The sequence below is a fragment of the Berghia stephanieae genome, chromosome 11 (assembly GCF_034508935.2).
Source record: "Berghia stephanieae isolate SIO BIC M18660-M18661 chromosome 11, UCSD_Bste_1.3, whole genome shotgun sequence".
Classification (NCBI taxonomy): domain Eukaryota; kingdom Metazoa; phylum Mollusca; class Gastropoda; order Nudibranchia; family Aeolidiidae; genus Berghia; species Berghia stephanieae.
The window spans coordinates 36150017-36174652 of record NC_088370.1 but is presented as its reverse complement, the minus strand read 5'-3'; the positions used below and the strand labels follow the sequence as shown (position 1 = coordinate 36174652).

At 37.9% G+C, this 24636-nt stretch overlaps 1 protein-coding gene across 4 annotated transcripts in view; it reads right to left on the bottom strand.

The window, feature by feature from the left end:
• Positions 1–20349, bottom strand: part of LOC144956747 (ATP-dependent 6-phosphofructokinase-like) — a 58481-nt gene extending 38132 nt beyond the window's left edge. For 2 of the 4 annotated variants that reach the window (XM_078887427.1, XM_078887429.1), the window contains exons 1-13: positions 20036–20349; positions 16205–16278; positions 15376–15453; positions 14099–14288; positions 10870–11035; positions 9998–10042; positions 9351–9459; positions 7461–7556; positions 6074–6163; positions 5386–5511; positions 4143–4207; positions 2636–2717; positions 196–213 (exon numbers count right to left, since the gene is read on the bottom strand). In XM_078887427.1, the coding sequence (XP_078743553.1) occupies positions 196–213; positions 2636–2717; positions 4143–4207; positions 5386–5511; positions 6074–6163; positions 7461–7556; positions 9351–9459; positions 9998–10042; positions 10870–11035; positions 14099–14288; positions 15376–15453; positions 16205–16278; positions 20036–20186 (1290 nt within the window). In that variant the 5' untranslated portion in view covers positions 20187–20349. The remainder of the gene's footprint in view (positions 1–195; positions 214–2635; positions 2718–4142; positions 4208–5385; positions 5512–6073; positions 6164–7460; positions 7557–9350; positions 9460–9997; positions 10043–10869; positions 11036–14098; positions 14289–15375; positions 15454–16204; positions 16279–20035) is intronic. The other 2 variants (XM_078887430.1, XM_078887428.1) reach the window with 2 other exon arrangements.
• Between the last annotated feature and the right edge of the window lie 4287 nt (positions 20350–24636).

Genomic DNA, 24636 nt, shown 5'->3' with positions numbered 1-24636 from the left:
AAGGTCTGAAGTAAGAACATCTAGAAACTCTGTCTTGATCTAATGGACCAGATTGCACCGTGAAAAAGATGGTAATAATACAATTAGTAGTAGTACATGCTGCCATTTCTGTAACAGCCCCCGGGCAATCATTCCATAACTGACTACCTCTACCATGATGCCCCTTTGACATGAGAGGGAATGAAAGGTGCCTACCTCTGGGTGTGATCTCCTCTAAAACATTTACACAGAAATGAATAACAGAGAGCAACATTACCACATACAGTCAAACAATACTTAACGTCATAAATCATTATAAGGCAGTCTATACTATACATACCAAAAAAAAAAAAAAAAAAGACAAAATATACGTATAAAATATCAAGTTACCTTTGTAACTTTAGCACCAAAGCACAGTAACTATAACAAATTTATGGAAATAATGAATGTGGGTGTGTGCACAGCCTGACACTAACCAAAATATTACGTCACAAAACACGGTGATGACCATCAAAAGAAAGTAAACAGTGAGTTGTATTAAATAAATGGTACCACCAATGGGATTCAAATTTGTTTCCTTGAAAACTAACCTAACCTGAGCTTTGAACCTGAGACTTTATATAGTGCAATATCCACTAAATGTGCTCAAAGCGCTTTACAAAGGGTCCCTGACAACAGCAACACGTAACATGTAGACGAGACATGACGTCTGTCAGGCGATATTACAATTTTTTTTCCAGATACCATGCTGTTAACAGCCAGGTACTCATTTTACACCTGAGTACGGTGAGAGAATGTAAGTAAAGACCCTTTTCCAAGGACTCTACTATGCGTTGAGCAAAGTTCGAACTCAGGACCTTCAGATCCGAAAGCGAGTGTCATACCACTAGACCACATAGCCGCAGAATAACAGCGCTGTGACATGTGACTGTGAGTTATCAGCTTGTTCACAAGACTGGCCTACAACGGAGCTTGAACCAGATGGTTCAGAAGCTGAATGTCATGCATAGCACACGATTGCAAAGCCACAGGAGATCGTTGCCTCGTATTCTCATGTAAATTTTATGGAAGTGTTTGTTGGGTTATAAGTTACTGAAGGCTACACAGCCTGTGCCACATTTACCACATTATTACTATTCCAACAAAATAAAGAACGACGACTGATATAAAACTATTTTTCTGTCTCAAATTGTTCTTCACATTCATGCTCTATTGCTAACTGCGTTTCATCTTTTCCTTCGTATTCATTGGATGTGACGATGCTCGTATCACAAATAGCAGTCTGGAACTACCACGGTAACAAATATGATATAATAAATCTGATGGCGCCTACAACAAGTAATGATGACCACGACAAGCGCTGTCATGGGCTAAGCGACTCAGACAATGTAGATTGTTGCTATATCAACCACCAAACAACCAAAGGCAAGCGTCTTATTATATCGTGGGGGTCTATGCTATTTACATCAAGAAAGAAATGTATAATGATGAATGAATTTAATAAAAAATGAGGTAATAATATTAAATAATAAATAGACACGAATTAAATTAATTAATCAATAAAATAGATGAACAATTAAATAAATGAATAAATATATAATAAATATTCAAATTTAAACAAGACTGAACCATTATAATTTTGCAATGCTGAAAAAATAGACATAATATATTTTTTTTTTTTTTAACATTTAAAAAAGAAGGTAGTAAAATATCAAGAAAAAAATTATAAATTTAAACTGAAAACCATATAAAAATAAAACGTTATGTAAAACTCTTAAAACGAAACTAAACTATAAAATTTTGATAACAAACCATCCAACACATATTATACGGATTTAAGACACAAAATACCAACTTTAATCTTTATCAAATTAACTGTGATAGTTCTATAAATAACTTTTATCATGAATAAAAGTGAAGAGAACATGAACATTATCCCTATCGATTTTTTTTTTTCTTGAACTTATTGGATGCAGTTATCTACAGCTTGCCTGATATCGACATTTTACGACTACAGACAAGAACAGATTCAAGACATTACATCAAAAACAACCAAAAATAAAAAAAGCCCCAAAAATCGCCATCAACATTCCTTTAAAAAAAAAATTTAATAAATAAAAGAAAAGAACTATTTCTTTTTCTTTTTCAAGGCATAGGAAATCAACTAATTCAAGATTCTAAAATTTTCCATCAACCTCTATACAAAGCATTGGGAAGAGTGTTGAGCAGGAGAATAGCAGGGAAGTAGCAGCATCAGCGTTTGACGGTCACATGACAGTCTCATATTTGTCTCTGCTGTACGGAAGCTGTCTTCTATTCTCATCACACTACAGTGTAACATCACCATTGTCAAAGTGTAACATCGCCCATTGTGAAATCGTAGTATATCGATATGAATGCTTCATTACATTTTAAAAATCGACAAGGAGGCAAATTCTCCTCAATCAATTAAATTATTAGTCCTATCCATGATTCAATAATTCTATGCGAAATCCTTTCAACAATATCAAAAATTTAACACACGTGTAGTCAACAGTATCCATGTATTTGGTGTATGTACCCAATTTTGAACTGTTCCAGTTTCCAAATCATGCAATGACGACAAAAAAAAAGAATATTTAAAAGACGTTAAGACTATTTTGTTGAAATATCTCACCTTAGCATCTGCTGCTGTGATGGCTGAAGGCGGACGAAGCTTACTGAGCAGACGGTAGGTGTTCAGGTTGTTCATAAAGCTCCTGAAATAAGAGATGTTTTGTTTTGTTTTTAAGGGTTTTACGATGCTTGCAACACATTAAGGTCATATCAGTGCCAGTAAAAAGGAAGAAAATGGGATAGTAAAAAGTTCTAGAATAACAATAAAATCACCCAAGAAAAGGGAAGACAAAAGGGGAATTAGATCAAATAGGAAACAGATGTAGATTCCAAGAGCACACTATCAAAGTACTTAGTTTGAGATCACCTAAAAGTCTCATCCAGACAAAAGCACAGGTCCAAACTAAGAGGAATACACTCAAATGTTTACAAATCATAAATAATATGTAAACAAAACATAATATGGTGCATAACAGAGAGATGATTTAAAAGGAAAAAAATGTCATCTCCCAAAACTCTAAACTATACATTTGACTGCTTCCCTCCCAGCTAGGGTATCCGGCCAGTGCCAGGACAAAACCAAGTAATCTCATTCCAAGACAAAGACAGAAAGCAAGTTGGAAACATATATAGGGGGATAGAAGACAAAGTATGTACCTCCCTGCCCACTATGGGAGGTCAGGAACCCCACTGTGGGAGGTCAGGAACCCCACTGTGGGAGGTCAGGAACCCCACTGTGGGAGGTCAGGAACCCCACTGTGGGAGGTCAGGAACCCCACTGTGGGAGGTCAGGAACCCCACTGTGGGAGGTCAGGAACCCCACTGTGGGAGGTCAGGAACCCCACTGTGGGAGGTCAGGAACCCCACTGTGGGAGGTCAGGAACCCCACTGTGGGAGGTCAGGAACCCCACTGTGGGAGGTCAGGAACCCCACTATGGGAGGTCAGGAACCCCACTGTGGGAGGTCAGGAACCCCACTGTGGGAGGTCAGGAACCCCACCCAGTGAAATGAGAGAGTTTCGGGCTTTAAACAGCACATGCAAGCAACACTTTTAGGACATTTAAATCATTTAAGAAAAGGAAGATGGTCTGCTTTACAAACAGAGATGTTAGAAGATGTACTGACATGTACCTCAATATACGTGGTAGAATAAAAAATACCAGTAAATAATAAAACCGGGGGTGAGCTTTCAAGTTTTGATAAATGTGACCCATCACTTCAAAACGGTATTATGTCGGGATGAACCAGATGCTAAAAAGCCGAAATTAATGGTAAACTGGTCAGTGATATGAATTAATAGTATCGGCACCCTGACATATGACATTCATTCTCCTCTATAAAACATACAAACTCAACCTAAGTCTGATATTTCTGGCTATAAATTCAATTTTTAGCATCTTAATAATTCCGACATAACACCGTTTCGAGCCGAGGAGTCACAAATATGACCAAAAATACTATGAAGAAGTATAAGTCTCCAACTAAAAAAAAAAAAAAAAACCCAAACAAACCAGGAAGCATAAAACAAATGTTTAAAAGACATAATTATTGACGTGTAGCCTACTTACTTTCCACGAAGTTTGACAGCTTCCTCAAAGTTTCCTTTGTCCATACATGCTTGGACCTCTTTGGTCTGCAAAGAATTTCAAGGACAATCAAATAATTGGAGTCGTCAATTTTGGTAAACAGGTCATGGCAAGAGCAAGAGTTGATACAAAATAAACTTGAGCTTTTATAAAGCACAATATCAGCTAAACATGCTCAAGGCACTATACAAAGGATCCTTTGCCTACATGTAGCTGGGCTCGAAACCTAGGACCTTCCAATCCGAAGGAAAGTGTCATTCTAAAAGACCACATAGCTGCACAAGACACATTTTGAATTAAATTCCTTACTTATTCAACACACTGGTATCCCCCTTGATTTATTTCAAATGCTGATGAGTTAGTAGAATGAAATAAAATAACATAAATTTCCTTTCCTTCATTCCCAAAGACTCAAATCCAAGAAATGACTGGGTAGAAGGGAGGGGGGGGGGGGGGGGGGACCAACGTTTATTCCCACATACAGTATTAAGTATTTTGTTTTTATTTGAAACTGTAATATTCATTTAGTTCAGTACCTTTTGTGTGGCTATGTGTGTCTAGTGGTATGACACTCGCTTTCGTATCGGAAGGTCCTGGGTTCTAGTCTCGCTCAGCGCATAGGAGTCCTTGGAGAAGGCTCTTTACTCGCATTCTCTCACTGTATTCAGGTGTCAAATGAGTACCTGGCCGTTAACAGCGTTGTTTCTGTCCAAAAAAAATTGTAACATCGCCATAACAGGCGTCATATCCCGTCCTAACTGTTAAATGTACCTGTTGGCTAGGGATCCCTTGTAAAGCGCTTTGAGCACATTTAGTGGATATCGCGCTATATAAAGGCTCAAAGCTCACAGTTATCTCCAGACGACAAAGCAAGGACCGTATTCCTGTGCCACTTTGGCCCTGAAAAAGACAGACATCATTGTGGATACCCTATCACAGTGACATTTACCCCTGACTTACCCTGGCCACACACTCCATCAGTGGTACCCGTACTGCGGAATTAGACATCATTGTGGATACCCTTTCTCAGTGACATTTACCCCTGACTTACCCTGGCCACACATTCCATCAGTGGTACCCGTACTGTGGCATCAGACATCATTGTGAATACCAGTGACATTTACCCCTGACTTACCCTGGCCACACACTCCATCAGTGGTACCTGTACTGTGGCATTAGACATCATTGTGAATATCCTATCTTTGTGACATTTACCCTGACTTACCCTGGCCACACACTCCATCAGTGGTACCCGTACTGTGGCGTTACCCTCTATTGAGATCACACAGGCTGGGGTGTTGGGGGTTGCATCCATCAAGGCAAGCACTGCTTCAGCACCCATTCGTGTCCCCTGAAATCAGGGAACAAAACATCAACAAATGATATGTTACAGTGAATGACATAATCAGTCAGATGATGAACTGAGATATTGCTAAGTTGAGTTAGAAGGTCAATTTTTATCAAAAATGAGTTCTTGTCATAAATGATTAAATCAACCCTTTTTTATACATCTTTGGGAAATATCAAAGCTTAATTTCACTACTAAATATTTTTTACAGCTAGTCAAGTTGAAAAAGTATGAAATTTGAGAAAATTTGCTGGATATCTTTCCCATACATCTGACCATAACTTAATGAAAAATCATGTTATGCCTAGAACTATTCATGTTATGCCTAGAACTATTCATGTTATGCCTATAGCTATTCATGTTATCCTGTTGTACACATCAATAATGAATAAATAGTGTCCGACAAAAACTTTATATTCTTATATCATTGTACATATGGATAAAATATACACTGACTAAAACAATAGTTTAAAATATAGGTAGAATAGCTTTGCTTCTGTTTTTTTTCTGTTTTTTTCTCAGACAAGGAATAGAAACAGAATAAGCTATTTGTGTCGTTCTTTACCAGACATCTGTCAAAAGCTGACGGACTTCCTCCTCTCTGGACATGACCAAGGACAGTCACTCTGGTGTCAATCTTCTGGTCTGACAGCAACTGAAGGATACAGACAACCATCAAAAATAGTATAGCATATCATATTTGTTTTTTGTTTGTTTGTTTGTTGCTTTAGGTCTCTTCCAAAACAATTGAGGTTATATGAGAGACCGCTGAAACAAAAAAACAAGCAATCTAACAAAAATAGTACAAATGTAAATCAAAATCATAACCTAAAGATATCATAAGCTAAATTATAAATAACCAAGAACAAACAGGCAGAAGATTTACAGAAAAAAAAATATCCCCTGTCAAAAATACAATCACAAACCAAAGAAGCAGGATAGGCTAGTAAAGAGAAGAAGAAACGACATCACTATCGGATCGTACACTCATGCGAACATCATAGGTATATGATTCAAGGGTGATGCTCCCATCCAACCACCCGCCATCATATCATATTTGTCAAGAAGGTTCCAGCGTAATATATAATATAGAAATATATGCCAGGTATTATTGTTTGCCCTTTTTCTAGCTACACCACAAAATGTTTAAATGTTAAAATACAAACAATATACTTGATCAAAACCATGAAACTAGGATTAATCATTGTAGTATTACCAAGCCTTCATTGGGACACAGAATTCACTGACTAATATGATAAGATTTTGGTAATCAAAAAAAATAAATAAGACAAAGATAAAAATAAAACAATCTGCCAACTCTTAACCCTTATCGTACGTCGAGGGTAAGTTTGTGTAACATATCAGTGACGACGCAACAAAAGGCTAGTTAGAGGCACATTAAGGTCATATCAGCGCCAGTAAAAAGGAAGAAAATGGGATAGTAAAAAGTTCTAGAATTACAATTAAAGCACAAAAGAAAAGGTAAGACAAAGGGGAATTGGTTCAAATAGGAAACAGATGTAGATTCCAAGAGCACAGAGTACTTAGTTTGAGATCACCTAAAAGTCTCATCCAGACACAAGCACAAGTCCCCACTAAGAGTAAGAGGAATATACTCAAATGTTTACCAATCATATAATATAATTGTATCACCAAACAAGATTTGGCCTTCTTTCCTCCTATGGATCTATATCATCCCAGAAGGTGCGTGCTGCATTGTGCTTAGGACATGTTTTTTTTTGTATGGCTTTTTTTGTTATTGGAGACTTGTATCCAGTTGGAGTGAATTTCTTTTTGAAGGCAACTAATATTGACTCACCTTTTGATATATCCTGTACATGCTGGAACTTAGGGGGAAATAATAAACAAACAAAAAAACAACACAGACTGTGTCCACCAGGGCTTTGTTGTTGGAGAGCTACATAATATCTAACTTTCAACATAATATCTACCTTTTTGATTTCCTCACATGTAATAGCCTTCCCATTCCTGTCAATCGCTCCCTCTGCCACAAGGATAATGTTCAGCCTCTGACCCACTTGTCTTTCCTGGTCAAAGATATCAACAGAAACTAATAAATTTCTCAACATTTAAAAAATAAATAAATAAAAATAAAATTCCCTTTATTCATCATCCCCAAGGGAATATTTGTCTTTAGGGTCTATTCCAAGGGAAGACTGGAATAACCCAGGCATCAGTCACAGGGTAGTGCCGCAAAGTGAGCTAGGGCGAGGTGACTTGCTTCAGGCCACGCAACGCAGTGGCTGGTGATCAAACTCGTTACCTTTTGGGTATGAAGAAAAGACCGTACTGCTGAGCCATGCTGCCCCTTAAACCACAGGCTTACACAAACTGGTTACGAAGAACTGGCATTATCTTGACTTATCCAACAAAGAAAATATACTGCCACAGACAGTAAACAACCATTTCTGTGTACGAATAATCAATATGTGAAGAAATAGAACTCCTTCGAAAACCAACCATATGCATTCTGGAAAGGGTAGCAAGCATTATAACTGTTGTAATTTCTGCGATGGAGTATATATATATATTTTTTTTTTATATAAGAGTCAGTTGTGTGTGCATGAGTGTATGCATGTGTATGTGTGTGCGTATGTGTGTATTTTTGTGGTAATATTTGTCCTTATTCATGTATTGGTAAAAGGCATCACATTGCTTTGACCAAGAAAGAATGCAAGTAATAAAGTAAACATTGACCTGCCACATAAAACAATATTATATCTAACCACAGAATATCTAAGGGGGGGGGGGGGGGTATTTTAATTGAGATTTTGCGCCAAATTCGAATGTCAATTTGTCTTAGCTTGTCATTCTCATGCTGCCTCAATCAGGTGTCAGCCATTTTGCGACGGAAATGCGAATAGGTATAGCCTCAGCGCTGAAAGAGTTAATACAAAGTTGAGGCATTACGTTACATACACTCTGGTTTGTTTTTGTTTTTAATGGTTTTACGGCGCTTGCAACACATTGAGGTCATATCAGCGCCAGTAAAAAGGAAGTAAATGAGATAGTAAAAAGTTCTAGAATTACAATTAAAGCACCCAAGAAAAGGTCAGACAAAGGGGAATTGGTTCAAATAGGGAACAGATGTAGATTCCAGGAGCACACTATCAAAGTAATTTGAGATCACCTAAAAGTCTCATCCTGACACAAGCACAGATCCCCACTAAGAGGAACACACTCAAATGTTTACAAATCATATGTTAAACAAAAACAATACATGCATAACAGAGAGATGATTTACAAGGAAAAAAAATATCATCTCCCAAAACCCTAACTATAAATTTGACTGTTTCCCTTCCAGCTAGGGTATTCGGCCAGGTCCAGGACAAAACCAAGTAATCTCATCCCAAGACAAAGACAGCTATAAGGGGATAGAAGACGTAGTATGTGCCTCCCTGCCCACTATGGGAGGTCAGGAACCCCACCCATACACTCTGGTTCCAGCCAGAGAGGTAGAAAACGGTAGGGGCTGCCTGAAGCCAGTGATCGTGAAAATACTAACGAAAGAGTGAAAATGGAGAGGCTTATTATGGGAAATAAACAAGACAATGGACGTTTCGGGTACAAACCCTTCGTCAGCACAACAATACACAAATTAACGTGGAAAACAAATAAAATGAAATGCAAAATTTTGCATTTTATTTTATTTGTTTTCCACTTTAATTTGTGTATTGTTGTGCTGATGAAGGGTTTGTACCCGAAATGTCCATTGTCTGTTTTTTTCCCCATAACTAGCCTCTCCATTTTCACTCTTTCGTTAGTAAGCCAGAGAGGCAAACGACGCCCCACATGAACTGTTCCCATATAATCCAACGTACCCGAGACAATTTGGACAAGAGCGTCTCTCTCCAGTCGCCTTCAGGTGGCCACTCAGGGATGAACACCCAGTCGGCCTCGGTGGCCAGGGCGCCCACCAGGGCCAGGTAACTGGAAGAAATAAACAATTAGTCGTGGTCAAATCATCGTTTAATTATACATTCGAATTTTTAAAACCTTCTCATTGGATACTTGTTATCTTGAGTACGACTAATGACAACTAAATTTTCATTTTCTATTGGTGATCAATGCCTTGTATAGCAACATCATTTTTAGGAAAAAGTCAAGCTATCTCACTCAATCCTGGAGATTTTTGCTACTTTTCAAAATTGGAAAAAATTATTAAAATGAGCATGTACATAGGTAGTTTTATTAAACCATCATAAGCATGTAAAAACTAAAAACATCAGCTTTGATACTACGCATATACTTTGTCTCCGAAAAATGCAATAAATAGGCATGGGGTAAAAGTAACCCGGGTAAACTGCGGATATGGTCGGTGTTAAGGTTGAATGAGTTAATGAAGGCTTCATTTAGTTCCCTTCTTAATTCAAAGGTCAAATCACAGCAGATTTTAGATCTATATTAAACTTTGACATTTAATAAAAGAGTGACAAATGGATGCAGATAAGGTCATATGCTTACTTACCCACAATGTCGGCCCATCACCTCCAGTACAAAAGCTCTCTGGTGACTGGAAGAAGAGAAAGAAATAGAAAAAACATCAAACTTTTTATCAATAACAAAAGGCAGATAATACAACACCGATATTTTTAAACTTTGATTCTTTGTTTTGTTATTTCCTTTTTAGGTTTGTACACGTTGAAAAACGAAAAGGGTCCCCATTATTGTAGAACACTTACTTCACAACGCAATAGGACCGTTTATTCATATTAACCAATATATCTCTGCCTGTCTACAGTTAATCACTCATGCACACCACTGAGTCAATTGGGGTTATATGTGTAAAGTGCCTTATTTTAATGAAAGGGAACTCAGCTGTTTCCAGAATTTTGGAGTCAATTTTACCCATCAAAAGACTGGCAAAGCTTAACATCGCTTGTCTTATTTACCTGTGGGAAAAGGTCAATGAGGGTTTTGGATATTAATAATAATAATGATAATATATCTTTATTGTCCTCAAAAAAAGTGGCAATTTGTCATTTGGTTACACATTTATAACAATACAATATTGACATAGACACACTCACACAGATGCACACTAGTAACATAGTAGTCATCGAAAAAAAAAAAAAATAAAAAAATAAAAAACCAGCATCAACAACAACATTACCATCATCATTATCATCATCACCATCTTCATCATCATCATCACAACAACCTTCCTAATATTTTCGTTACAATCCGTCACTTTCACCATTCCCCTACAACACCATTCACCATCTTCATCATACTCCATATTATATTATTCCTGTAACAAGCTATTGAAGTAATAATCCTCCAACCCAACCCCCCATCCCCACCCTCACCCCCAACCCTTGCTTGCCACCATCAAATTACCTCTGAGCCGTTGTGGCGATGGCGTCGACAGCCTCGATGATGCGATGAAGTGCCGAGTCGGTGCCGATGGTCATGTCAGTGCCACAAAAGTCGTTGTCAATGGATCCTACCAGCCCGACAATGTTGAGGTGCTGAAATTGGTTGTATTGTTCTTTGGTGATATCACCTACAGAACGGAGAACAAACCCACAAGTTGGCATTAAAAACAATAATTAAAAAATAATAATAATACTATATCTTTATTGTCCCCAAAAAAGTGGCAATTTGTCATTTGGTTACACATTTATAACAATACAATATTGACATAGACACACTCTCACAAGATGCACACTAGTAACATAGTAGTTATCGTAAAAAAAAAATAATTAAAAAAAATTAAAATTAAAAAAAAAATTTTTTAATTTAAAAAACTGGCATCAACAACATCATCATCATCATTTATAGAGCATTTATAGAGCACAACAGCCACTAAATGTGCTCAAAGCACTTTACACAGGGTCCCTGGCCAACGGCAACACTTAACATGTAGGACGGGACATGACGCCTGTTAGGCGATATTACAATTTTTTCGGACAGAGACAACGCTGTTAACGGCCAAGTACTCATTTTACACCTGAGTACGGTGAAAGAAAGTGAGTAAAGAGCCTTTTCCAAGGGTTCAACTATGCGCTGAGCAAGGCTCGAACCCAGGATCTTCCAGTCCGAAAGCGAGTGTCATTCCACTAGACCACATAGCCGCACAATAAAAATCAGATAAAAATAAAATTTAATCACATTAAAATCAGAAATGTAAGGAGTTTGGTTTTTAAGGGTTGTTAGGCTCAGCCGATCCTCGAAGGTCATTTCAAAGCGAACAAAAATGAAGATAACAGAAGTCTATAGTTTGTTCTTGAGTGAGGGATTTCAAAATAAAATGCTGAGTTTCTTGTTTTGTTGTTAGGGGCAGCGTGGCTCAACAGTACAGTCTTTGCTTCATACCCCAAAGGTACCGAGTTCGATCACCTGCCCCTGCGCTGTGTGGCCTTGAGCAAGTCACCTCGCCCTAGCTCAATTTGTAGCACTGCACTGCGGCTGACGTCTGGGTTATTCCAGTCTTCCCTTGTAATAGATCCTAGACAAATTTCCCATATGGGACGAATAAAGCTGTCATCTGCATTTTTTGCGGCCGCAAATATCAGGGCGATCCGCAAATTTTGGCAAATTTCCCAAAATTGGCAAATCGTGGCAAATTTTGGGAAAATTGGTGAATCGCGTGGCAAATTTTGGGGAAAAAAAAAAATCGAAAACAAAATAACGAAAAAAAAAGGTGCGAAACTTGAGAAATGTTGCAGCTTTGCCTAGGCCCAAACCAAGGGAAGCTACTCTCTACGGGTAATGATCCTTTAAAATCTTTGTAACAACGCTATTCATAATGTAGCCTCCTTAAATGTAATAAATTGTCTTTTATATATATTTTTTCTGTATCGCGTGTTAATTTTTACTGAAACGCTTAGTTCTACTTGGCAAATTTTTTGGCAAATTTTGGTCTTTGGCAAATTTCTTGGCGAATTTTGGCAAATTTTAGGTCCCAATTTGGCAAAAAATGCAGATGACAGATAAAGGGATTTTTTTTTTTTTTTGGCTCACATGACCCTTGACGGTCATTACAAAGCTAATAAAAATTAAAAGCATTTTAAAAAACAGGATAGAAAGGTCATGAACTCTCACCATACAGGATGCGAATTTCTAATATATCTAAAATTTGTCACATTTTAAACGATTCCAATTATTGTCTCACCTCCTGTTGATGGTGACAACAGTGTTGATGATGAAGACAAAGAATGATAATGATAAAGCGAATGAGGATAGTTCTATTGGGTCCAATAAGGATAGTTTGAATGGGTCCAATGAATGATAATGACAAAGCTAATAAGGATAGTTCGAATGGGTCCAATGAATGATAATGACAAAGCTAATAAGGATAGTTTGAATGGGTCCAATGAATGATAATGACAAAGCTAATAAGGATAGTTCGAATGGGTCCAATGAATGATAATGACAAAGCTAATAAGGATAGTTTGAATGGGTCCAATGAATGATAATGACAAAGCTAATAAGGATAGTTCGAATGGGTCCAATGAATGATAATGACAAAGCTAATAAGGATAGTTTGAATGGGTCCAATGAATGATAATGACAAAGCTAATAAGGATAGCTTGAATGGGTCCAATGAATGATAATGACAAAGCTAATAAGGATAGTTTGAATGGGTCCAATGAATGATAATGATAAAGCTTATAAGGATAGTTTGAATGGGTCCAATGAATGATAATGACAAAGCTAATAAGGATAGTTTGAATGGGTCCAATGAATGATAATGACAAAGCTAATAAGGATAGTTTGAATGGGTCCAATGAATGATAATGACAAAGCTAATAAGGATAGTTTGAATGGGTCCAATGAATGATAATGATAAAGCTAATAAGGATAGTTTGAATGGGTCCAATGAATGATAATGACAAAGCTAATAAGGATAGTTCGAATGGGTCCAATGAATGATAATGACAAAGCTAATAAGGATAGTTCGAATGGGTCCAATGAATGATAATGACAAAGCTAATAAGGATAGTTCGAATGGGTCCAATGAATGATAATGACAAAGCTAATAAGGATAGTTTGAATGGGTCCAATGAATGATAATGATAAAGCTTATAAGGATAGTTCGAATGGGTCCAATGAATGATAATGATAAAGCTTATAAGGATAGTTCGAATGGGTCCAATGAATGATAATGATAAAGCTTATAAGGATAGTTCGAATGGGTCCAATGAATGATAATGACAAAGCTAATAAGGATAGTTTGAATGGGTCCAATGAATGATAATGATAAAGCTAATAAGGATAGTTTGAATGGGTCCAATGAATGATAATGACAAAGCTAATAAGGATAGTTTGAATGGGTCCAATGAATGATAATGACAAAGCTAATAAGGATAGTTCGAATGGGTCCAATGAATGATAATGACAAAGCTAATAAGGATAGTTCGAATGGGTCCAATGAATGATAATGATAAAGTTAATGAGGATAGTTCTATTGGGTCCTCTTTTTTTTTTTTTTTTGCACCACAATACAACTTCGAAACACACAAACTTACTCAAACACACACACACACATGCAAACACACACTCACACACACAAGCCAAAAAAAAAAAAAAAAAAATGAAAACCAAATACCCTAAAAAATCTCACCATTTTCTACAAGCTCCGTGATGATGTCCGGCCACTCCTGCCTGAAGCAGTCAGCGCCTGTCAAACTGCCGTCTCCCCCAATCACCACCAGGTTACCGATACCCTTGTGGATCAGGTTCTTGGCCGCCTTCACACGGCCAGCATGCTCTCTGAAGGCTTTACAACGGGCACTGCCAATAACTGTCCCGCCCTAAAAGTAAAAAAATTAGAAGAATATGGAATAAAGGATACAAACTGTCATCTCTTATACACTGACTCACCACACAATCTAATTACTAATATCATTTAAGAATGAATTAGATAAATAAACACGAATAAGTTCAAGGTCACTCAACCTTAACGTCACCTACCTCGGTGTGCACAAAACTACTAACATCGATATATTCAGCTTGGCACATAGTTGAGTCATTGGAAAAGGCTCTTTACTCACATTTTCTCACTGTATTCAGGTGTAAAATGAGTACCTTGCCGTTAACAGCATTGTCTCTGTCCGAAAAAAATTTAACATCGCCTTACAGGCGTCATTTCCCGTCCTACATGTTAAATGTTGCTGTTGGTCAGGGATCTCTTGTAAAGCGCTTTGAGCACATTTAGTGGACCTTGCGCTATATAAACGCTAATTATTTTACATTCAATTGTATAAAAAATAAAAAAGGTCAAAGTCAAAATAAATGCAGAAAAGTTATCTTTGTTGATAATTTCCCAGGTCTAATAAAAACATTTTATATTGTAGAAGTCCACACATGTATGTTAGGGGGCAGTGTTGCTCAGCAGTACCGTGTTTGCTTAGGACCCAAAAGGTACAGAGTTCAACTACCCGCCTCGTTGTGTGGCCAGTCACCTAGCTCTAGATCACTGCAGCGCTGCACTGCAGCTGATGCCTATTATTCCAGTCTTCCCTTGGAATAGACCCTAAAGACAAATTTCCCCTTGGGGATGAATAAAGGGAATTTAATTTATTTTTTTTATGTATGTAATAGTAGTGGTAGCGTATGGCTACACCTCCAAATTTATTTCGTCAACCCAGTTTCTAAAGTCCTCCTCCGCCCTAAGGACGGTTTCGTAGCCACCTTCAAGTTTAGTGACTGGACAGTGGAGGACGATGTGGTTGCTGGTCTCTCGGGCTTCCTGACATTTCTGGCAGGTATCACTGTTTCGAAGTTTCCATCTGCACATATTTGAGGCAGTTCTGCCATGTCCAGTTAAGAGGCGATTTGAGGAAGTCCAGTATTTCCTGGCGTTATTGATGTAATGACGGTGGTCTAGCCCACATTTACCATTTGCATCATCCCAGACGACTTGGCCCAGGTTGCCTCCTCTATGTTATCTCCTCCATCCACCATTCCCTGATACCCCTGAGAAAGACAAGGACGATTAGGAAAAAAATATCATCATATTAATACAAACAACAATAACAACAACAACAACAACAACAACAACAACAACAACAACAACAACAACAACAACAACAACAACAACAACAACAACAACAACAACAACAACAACAACAACAACAACAACAACAACAACCAGAACAACAACAACAACAACAACAACAACAACAACAACAACAACAACAACAACAACAACAACAACAACAACAACAACAACAACAACACAACAACAACAACAAACAACAACAACAACAACAACAACAACAACAACAACAACAACAACAACAACAACAACAACAACAACAATAATAATAATAATAATAAATAATAATAATAATAATAATAATAATAATAATAAAAATGATGATGATGATGATGATGATGATGATGATGATAATATGATGATGAATGATGATGATGATGATGATGACAAACAACAATAAAAATAAAAAATAATAATAATAATAATAATAATAATAATAATAATAATAATAATAATAATAAAATAATAATAATAATAATAATAATAATAATAATAATAATAATATAAAAAAATTTATAACATAGTACTATATAGAAGGAAATTATAAATAAAGGGGAACAAAAGATTCGTAAAGAGTTATATAAAGACCCTATCAGTCACTTCCACCATTACATATTAAAAGGAGAACAGGAATAAAGAGAAAAAAAAAAAGAAAAAATCCACACTGACCTCTTTGATGAAATAGACCTTACAGCCAAGGTAAAAGCCCATACGCACAACAGCCCTGAGGGCTGCATTCATTCCTGTCAAAGAAAATACAATTGCAAACATGAGTTAATGGTTCGTACACAGAGGCCTCCTCCTCCTCCTCCTCCTCCTCCTCCTCCTCCTCTTTCCTCTTCTTCTCATTCTTACTGGACTCTCCAGATGGAATGTGCAAAAAAAAAAGAAAGAAAAATTCTCCCTCTTCTTCTTCCCAATCTTCTTCTCCCTATAAACAAATTACACACCCAGATTTGAGAATGCTCTGAGAGTCTGGTAGATGTGGTCAAGCAGTGGCAGAGATGAACAGAAACAGTCTCCCCCTAATAGGCATGTGTGAAATCCGCTGGAATGCCCATGGAAAAAAAAACATTACAAACAGGAGAAACATTGATATATTCTGGAAAAGACATCAGTGATCACCATGAAGCAGGAGTGGGCCTCCTATTATCCAAAGCAGCAGCTAAAAGCCTCTTGGAATGGGAACCTGTGTCTGATCGTATCATTACTGCACGCTTCTCTTTTCATTTCCAGAAGGTGTCCCTAGTCATGTGCTATGCCCCCACAAACACAGCAGAGGAAGAAATTAAAGACAACATCTATGCACACCTACAGGCAGTGGTAGATATGATAACAAAGAGAGATTTGCTAATACTCATGGGAGATATTTTTTTTTTAATTTTTAATTAAAAAATTGAGCTTTTATATAGCGCAATATTCCACTAAATGTGATCAAACGCTTTACAAGGGGTCCCTGGCCAACAGCAACATTTAACGTGTAGGACGGGACATGACGCCTGTTAGGTGATATTACAATTTTTCGGACAAAAACAAAGCTGATAACGACCAGGTACTCATTTTACACCTGATTACAGTGAGAGAATGTGAGTAAAGACTCTTTAAGAGCCTTTTCCAAGGACTCAACTATGCGCCGAGCGAGGCTCGAACCCAGGACCTTTCGATCCGAAAGCGAGTGTCATACGACTAGACCACATAGCCGCAAATGAAAGCAAAGGTTGGAGGCATAAATGTAGATAGAGAGCATGAAACGGGATAGCATGGCATCGGCCAGATGAATGAGAATGGAGAACTTTTGGCCGACTTCTGTATTATAAACAACCTTGTAATTGGCGGTACACTTTTCTACTTGGGTGTCTCTAGATAAATTTTCAAAATTTTAATTTAGCTTTTATATAGCACAATATCCACTAAACGTGCCCAAGGGCTTTACAAAGGGTCCCTGACCAACATCAACACTTAACAAGTAGAACGAGACATGGCGCCTGTGAGGCAATATTTCAATTTTTTTCGGACAGAGACAACACTGTTAACAGCCAGGTACTCATTTTACATCTGAGTACGGTGAGAGAATGCGAGTAAAGAGCCTTTTCCAAGGACTCAACTATGCGCCGAGCAAGGCTCGAACCCAGGACCTTCTGATCCAAAAGCGAGTGTCATACCACAAGACCATATAGCCACACGATCATCAGACAGAAAGCGAAATAGACCATGTCATGGTGAGACAACAGTACAGAAGATCATTGCTAGATGTACCAGCTAAATGAGGCGCAGACATCGGTTCAGACCATCACCTTGCAAAGATCAAGATGCGACTGTCAGCAAGAAATAAAGTTCAAAACCCTAGAGTAAAATATGATATCAACAAGCTCAAACAACCAGACACTAAAGAAACATTCAAAAACCGCTTTGAAGTGCTTCAAACACAAGAGCCAGAGGAAACAGAGATAGCATGGACAACTCTGAAAGAGGTTATCACAGGGACATGTGAAGAAGTGCTTGGAAGACTACAACCCAAAAAAACCACATAGATTTGAGAGGAGACATGGCAGTAATTAGAAGAAAGGAGAAGGGCGAAGCATGCAATGAACAATGCGAAAACTAGATTCCAAAAGCAAATTGAAGCGACCAGTTAAACTACAGTGGCCAATGAAGTGAAGAAACAGCTGCAGGAACACAGAGAGAGAGAGAGAGAGAGAGAGAGAGAGAGAGAGAGAGAGAGAGAGAAGGAGAGAGAGAGCCAGCCATACAAAACAAACTTAGTCACAGGAGACTATTCTGAATAGGATTCCTTCCTAATAACTTGCTGATTGCACATGAGCAGTGAAGTCACGAGTCCGAAGGGCTGTCATTATTCCCAGACACCTGTCTTGGAATAACGAAAATTGGTTATCCCCAGACACATGTAGCAAGTGGGCAGAAAGATTTTATGCAAAATGCCAAACTAGGCGTAAAAAAATATAAAAAATTCTGGAAAAAATGCTAGTGGTTATTTGTGTCCCAAAACAGTCAATATCCAGTGATATTTAACACAACATGAAAGTAAATAGTGACCAAATGTCAAATCCAGCTTTTTTTATTTTAAAGCAAATGGATCAATGAAATTTCTTTTGTCACTTTGATCTGAAAACGTCAAACTGGCAATTCGCCTTTTTATTTTCAACCAGGAAGAAAGTTGTTAATCATCAAATCTGTTCATAGTCCACCAACCATTTAAATTTTTACTACCTACCTACCTGTTAACTTTATTGATCATCTTTTGTTTCTATAATTTGTTCATTCTGGCCACAATTTCGGGGATATTGATGACGGCCGCGAATTTTTTTTTACCCCCCCCCCCTTTTTTTTTTTTTTCTTTTGAGCGAGTCTATTCTTTTCTCCTTTTTTTGTTTGGCCTTTTGTTCCGTTTCTGAGCACGAATTTCTTAAAATTGTATTTATTTTTTTTTTTCTTCTATCTGACCATTTGGTCGCTCTCTGAATATTTCTGTTTGTTTGCTTTTTAATTATTTATTCTTTTTATATACTTTTTGAGATTGGAGTGGGGACGAATATGACAATTTGCTAGAAAGGAACCAAAAGAGAGAGAGGGGGGGAGGGAGGGGGAGAGAGAGAGAGAGAGAGAGAGAGAGAGAGAGAGAGAGAGAGAGAAATGGAGAGAGAGAGAGAGAGGGGGGGGGTGGATGGGACATTTATCCCTTGCAACGCTCTGTAAAAAGACTGAATTATTTTTTTTTTAAGTGGTGGGACCAGGATTAGTTCGAACCCACACCGTCGATTCTGGTAGACCTTCCAGGGCAGACGACTTAAACCATTCGGCCATGACACCCACTTCGAAGCCACTGGAGACTTTAAAGACTCGAGAAACGACAGCCTTTGTCCATCACCATTTGCCCAGAAAAATCAAAGTGGCAACCTTGTTTCCGGGAGACAAAAAAAATCATAAGTGGCTGCAGGGACAGCGTCGCCGTACGAAAGCCAATGCCGAATTTTCAATCTGTAGAAACATACGACTTTGTCAAACGTATATCCAGTTTGACTGAACATACACCGTATAGGTCTTGTTATATAATATTGCTGTGTTGGGGTGGGACTGTTCAATAAACGATTGTGTTGACAAAATATGATGCTGAGCCAAAATGCTCATAACTCTATATAACGTACCAACACACAAAACTATGTGTCACCTTGAACGTTTTTAGTCTGATTGATAGAATAAAGTGAGAACTACTATTTAAAATGGCTGGCCAAAAACAATTACAAAGGGCTGAGTGACGTCAATTTAATTCCTTCTACTTGAGTTAATGATAAAATTGACAACTGTAGATTCACTGATTCGGAGAAGGTCGCTTGTTCGGCCTTGAACTTTAGTGTGAGCAATGACAACAAATTTCTTTTTATATTGGCATGCTTGTTTCAACAACCTCAGACGTAATCAATGGAAGTGAAATGATAGATTTGAACTGAACACAAACAATTGAATCAGAATGTCTCTCCTTACCTTGTGAGTCTCCACCACTGGTGAAAACGCCAACTGAATGGCCCTTCCATAATCCAGCATTGACTTGCTGACCTTCCTTACCAGGCTCCGCCATTACGCTGTACCTGCGTGAAAATGGCTTCTTAGTCGGTCTGGCTTTGTCAGTTTCCATAGTGACAAGAAGGAAACTTAATAAATCACAAGATAAGAAAAAATAAGATGCCAACGAAGGTGAAGGCAACTGCTGTTCGCACTACCTGCGCTTTCAACACATTGGGCACCAGCTGACCTTGCTCGTGCGAGATGCCAACCTTGTAAGGCGTCTGTAGAAGTGCAGAGTTCACAGTTCACAGTTCACAGTTCGTAACACACGGAAGAGGATGGGAGACTGGTTGAATCACATGTGGGATTTCCCGATTCTGTGAACTTGCGTTGTCTCAACTTCACGACGGGATTCGATTTTACTTTTTATAGAGCAGTATAATTAGGTGCCCCAAACGTAAACAATAACAAGTTGCTAGTGATTTTCGTTAGGGACCGGAAAAATTTACGCACAATATAGATCTCCCAATTTTGTAGTTTGAGTTGTAGGCAATACACTTTCAGTATTGAAAATATGTTTACATAAAATCTAACAGTTGCAGAAATAATAATATAAGACTAAATTATTCTGAAAATCAGGCTCCGAAAAATTCTCGTCTTGTTCACACCATCGCAATAATTTGCTCTGGTCTAAAAATAGATAGACTGTAACTTTTGATAAATTTTACCTTTTGTTCCATAAAATATCCATATCTAGACATTATTTGATGCATGATCGAGTATTTATGAATATGTGTTTCTTTTGCCACCTAGCAGCCAAATCTTAAAGGTTATTTTTTTCTATAATTTACATTGGAACGTGAGCTGTCAAGACAGGAACATGTGGTTTGCCATGTGCTTCTAGAGCTTTGTTTACGTTTGGGGCACCTAATTATACTGCTCTATAGATAGCATGCGCTTGGCTTAGAAGCTCACAACATTGTCATCCGGAAATATAACGGACCAACACACAAAACTATGTGTAACCTTGAACATTTATAGTCTGGTTAATACAGTTTCGTGAGAATTACTCTTAAATGCAGATGGCAAAAAAACAATAACAAAGACCTGAGTGGCGTCAACGTCATACTGTCTATAGCCCAGTGATGTGTCAACACAAATCACCGAGCTTAAGACCATACTTATGATCAGAACAAGATGGTTTTCCTTTTGATAATGTATCACAATGATGCCAACCAGTTTCACAGCTCATTTCTATGTTTGCGTGTTGATATTAATCCAATTTGAATGAAGACTTCATCAACTCAAGAACCCAAACTAAGAAATGCGATTTATCTACCTAACGCCTTCACATGCCACAGCGTGTTATTGATAAGTTCTAAGTTATTTCAATCAGACTATACACGAGGTCACTAACAGTTTTGTGTGTTGGGATATATAATCTAACTGGCGGATGCTACATTTTAATTAATTAATTTAATTAAATAATTAATTTCATTCCCTTTATTCATGCCAAAGGGGAATTTTGTCTCTAGGGTCTATTCCAAGGGAAGGCTCGAATAACCCAAGCGTCAGCCGCAGTGCAGCGCCGCAAATTGAGCTATGGCGAGGAGACTTGCCCATGGTCACACAGTGCAGTTATTAGAGAAAAGTTATTAGAGAGAGAACGTCATGTTGGTTGTGCGCATGCGTCTCTCGTCTCTCGTCCTCTCTCTAATAAGTTTTCCGCCGGTGACGTCACAGACTATGGGTGACGTCCAATCAAGGGACGCTACTCTTCCGCTAATCTCATTCCCTATCAGAATAAACATTGTAAATCACACCTTCGGTTCAAGACCGGTGTCCACAGAAAGTCAGTCACGCAATAAGTGGATATAAGGAAAGTCGTCGTTTTTTTTTTTTTTTTGTTTTTTTTTTGTTTTTTAAGTTGTTTGCTCTTTTTAAAAATTATTATTCCTAAAAAGGGAGGGGTGTTTTATTTTATTTATTTATTTTAATTTTGAAGGGGAGGGGGCGGGAGGGGTTGTTAATTTTATTTTATTTTATCTTTTATTTTTTATTTTTTGTTTGCTTGTCTGTTTATTTTTGTTTTGTATTTTCTTTTTTTTTTTTTTACAATTTAACTTAATCTAATTTATGATATTTTTGTGTTTTTTTTCTTTAGAATCTTATTGTTTGTATTGTTGTGTATTTTTTAAAAATATTTTCCTTTTGCTTTCTTTCTCTTCTTTTATTTTATTATTTTTTTTTTTTTTCATTCCATTGGGGTAGGGGGTGGTGTGGAAGGGGTGGGGATAATTCTGAATTGTGATCCAGGGAAATAATTCCACAAAAAGTTTAATGCAGTATGAATTAATACGATTAACTCCCTTGTCACAAAATAGACCAAAAAAATAAACCAGGGTAGTTTCGATTTGCCATTCTTTCTTCATTCAGTCGTGTGAGTTAGCGCCAGTGTCAGTGTTCCCAGGTTGGAGGAATTTCCGCCAAATTGGCGGATTTTTATCATTTCGTGGCGGGAAAAAAATATTCTAGCAGATAGCGAATTTTTTTTGTGGTGGATTTTTTATGATTTGTATGCCCTTTAAAACAAGTAAAAGTATAGAAATCAAACCTGGTTATTTCTTCTCCCCCCTCCCCTAAAGTGACTTTTGGGAGCACATATTGCACATATATTGTTGGTCTAGATGTATATTACACAACCAAATTCAGATAGACCGAAGGTGAAAACAATCTCCGACAGTCTCATCTCCCGCTCAAATAAAATCGAAACTCCGAATCTTCTGGCCTTTAAAAAGGAAACAGTTGAAAAAAGTGATTAGCGTTTAGTAACACAATTTTTATTCTGAGACAATACACTATTATTGATTATAAGTGTTTTAAATCAAATGGCGGATTTTGAACAATAATAAATGGCGCAGGTGAAGTATGATAAAGTTGATGGATTTTGGCGGATATCTGGTATAAAGTTGGCAGGATTTTTGAAAATGCACCTGGCAACAATAGCGTCTTATCAACTGTTTTCTAGCTCGTAAAGCGCGACAAAGAATGGGGATAAACCCCTGCATCATGGATTGTGTCTATAGAACTTGTTTTGTTTTGTTTTTTTTCAGATAATCTGTCACTTTTAAAAATCATTTTTAGCATAATATTCTTCGATGTAACTAGTAGGCACAATGTGCGGCTATGTGGTGTTACGGTGTGACACTCGCTTTCGGGTCGGAAGGTCCTGGGTTCGAGCCTCGATCGGCGTATAGTTGAGTCCTTGGAAAAGGCTCTATACTCACATTTCTCTCGCCGTACTCGGGTGTAAATTGAGTACCTAGCCGACAACAGCGTTGTCTCTTTTGAAAAAAAAAAATTATTTCGCTTAACAGGCGTCATGTCTCTTTTTACATGTTGCGTGTTGCTGATAGTCAGGGGTCCTTTGTAAAACGCACTGAGAACGTTTAGTGTATATTGTGCTTTATAAAATATCAATGTTTATAATGCCTTTTTCTTAAGACAAACAATTGCAGATTCCATTCGTAATAAAACCGATGCATATGACAGTGGCGTACTAAAAGAGTCGGGCTATGCATATGACACATAATGTGAACCAGACTTTACTATTATAATTAGATGATAATGGAGTCAGTTAATAACTAAACGGCCAGCTTCCTCAGTTTAGTGGACGTTGAACAGTGACCATCAGTACCATGGCAAACAGATATAAGAAGTCAATGACCAATGGCCATCAGGGACCATTCATTGACCACGGTGAGTGAGAGCCGAGCTACCATGACCTCCCGTCATGCAATGGTGAGCACGTCACGACTTTAATATCCCTAACCATATGAATACACACGTTTTGATGACGTCATGCATCAATTTGACACCGAGAGTCGTGAGAGTCGAAGAAGAAAGAAGAAATGGTGGAAACCATCCCACCCCTTCTCCCTCCCCTAACCAACCTGTTTTGACGCCACAAAGGAACGTTACATATTCCTTATCAGGTGTTTAACGGATAACGGAAACTGTCTTTGTTGTCGATTCGAGATAATAAGAGTTTATGTTCAAAATTTGGCTGTGATGGGAACCAAAAGAATTCCTTTACAGGGGTCGTAAGATGAGGAAGTTTCACATGGCCATAATAATTTGTCATAATGTCACATTGTCTTGTAACACGTGTTGTTCTTACATATCTCTCTCTCTCTCTCTCTCTCTCTCTCTCTCGCCCTTTTTCTCTCAAACACACACACACACTCTTTCTCTCGCACACACAGTTTCTCTCTCTCATTCTCTATGTCAGTCTTTCTTTCTCCCCCCCCCCCCAACATCTCTCTCTCTTTCTCTCTATCCCTCTCTCTCTCTCACTCTCTCTCCCCCCCCCTCTCTCTCTCTCTCTCTCTCTCTCTCCCTCTGTCTCATTTTTTTTCTTTCTCTCCTCATTTCGGGGTGGGAGAATTGGGAGACAGGCGGAAAGAGAGAGACAAAGAGAGGGGGTTAGATATAAAAAGAAACAGAGAGAGGAGGGAGGAAGACACTTAATATAAAGGAGGATAGAAAGAGTGTGTGTGTGAGAGAGAGAGAGAGAGAGA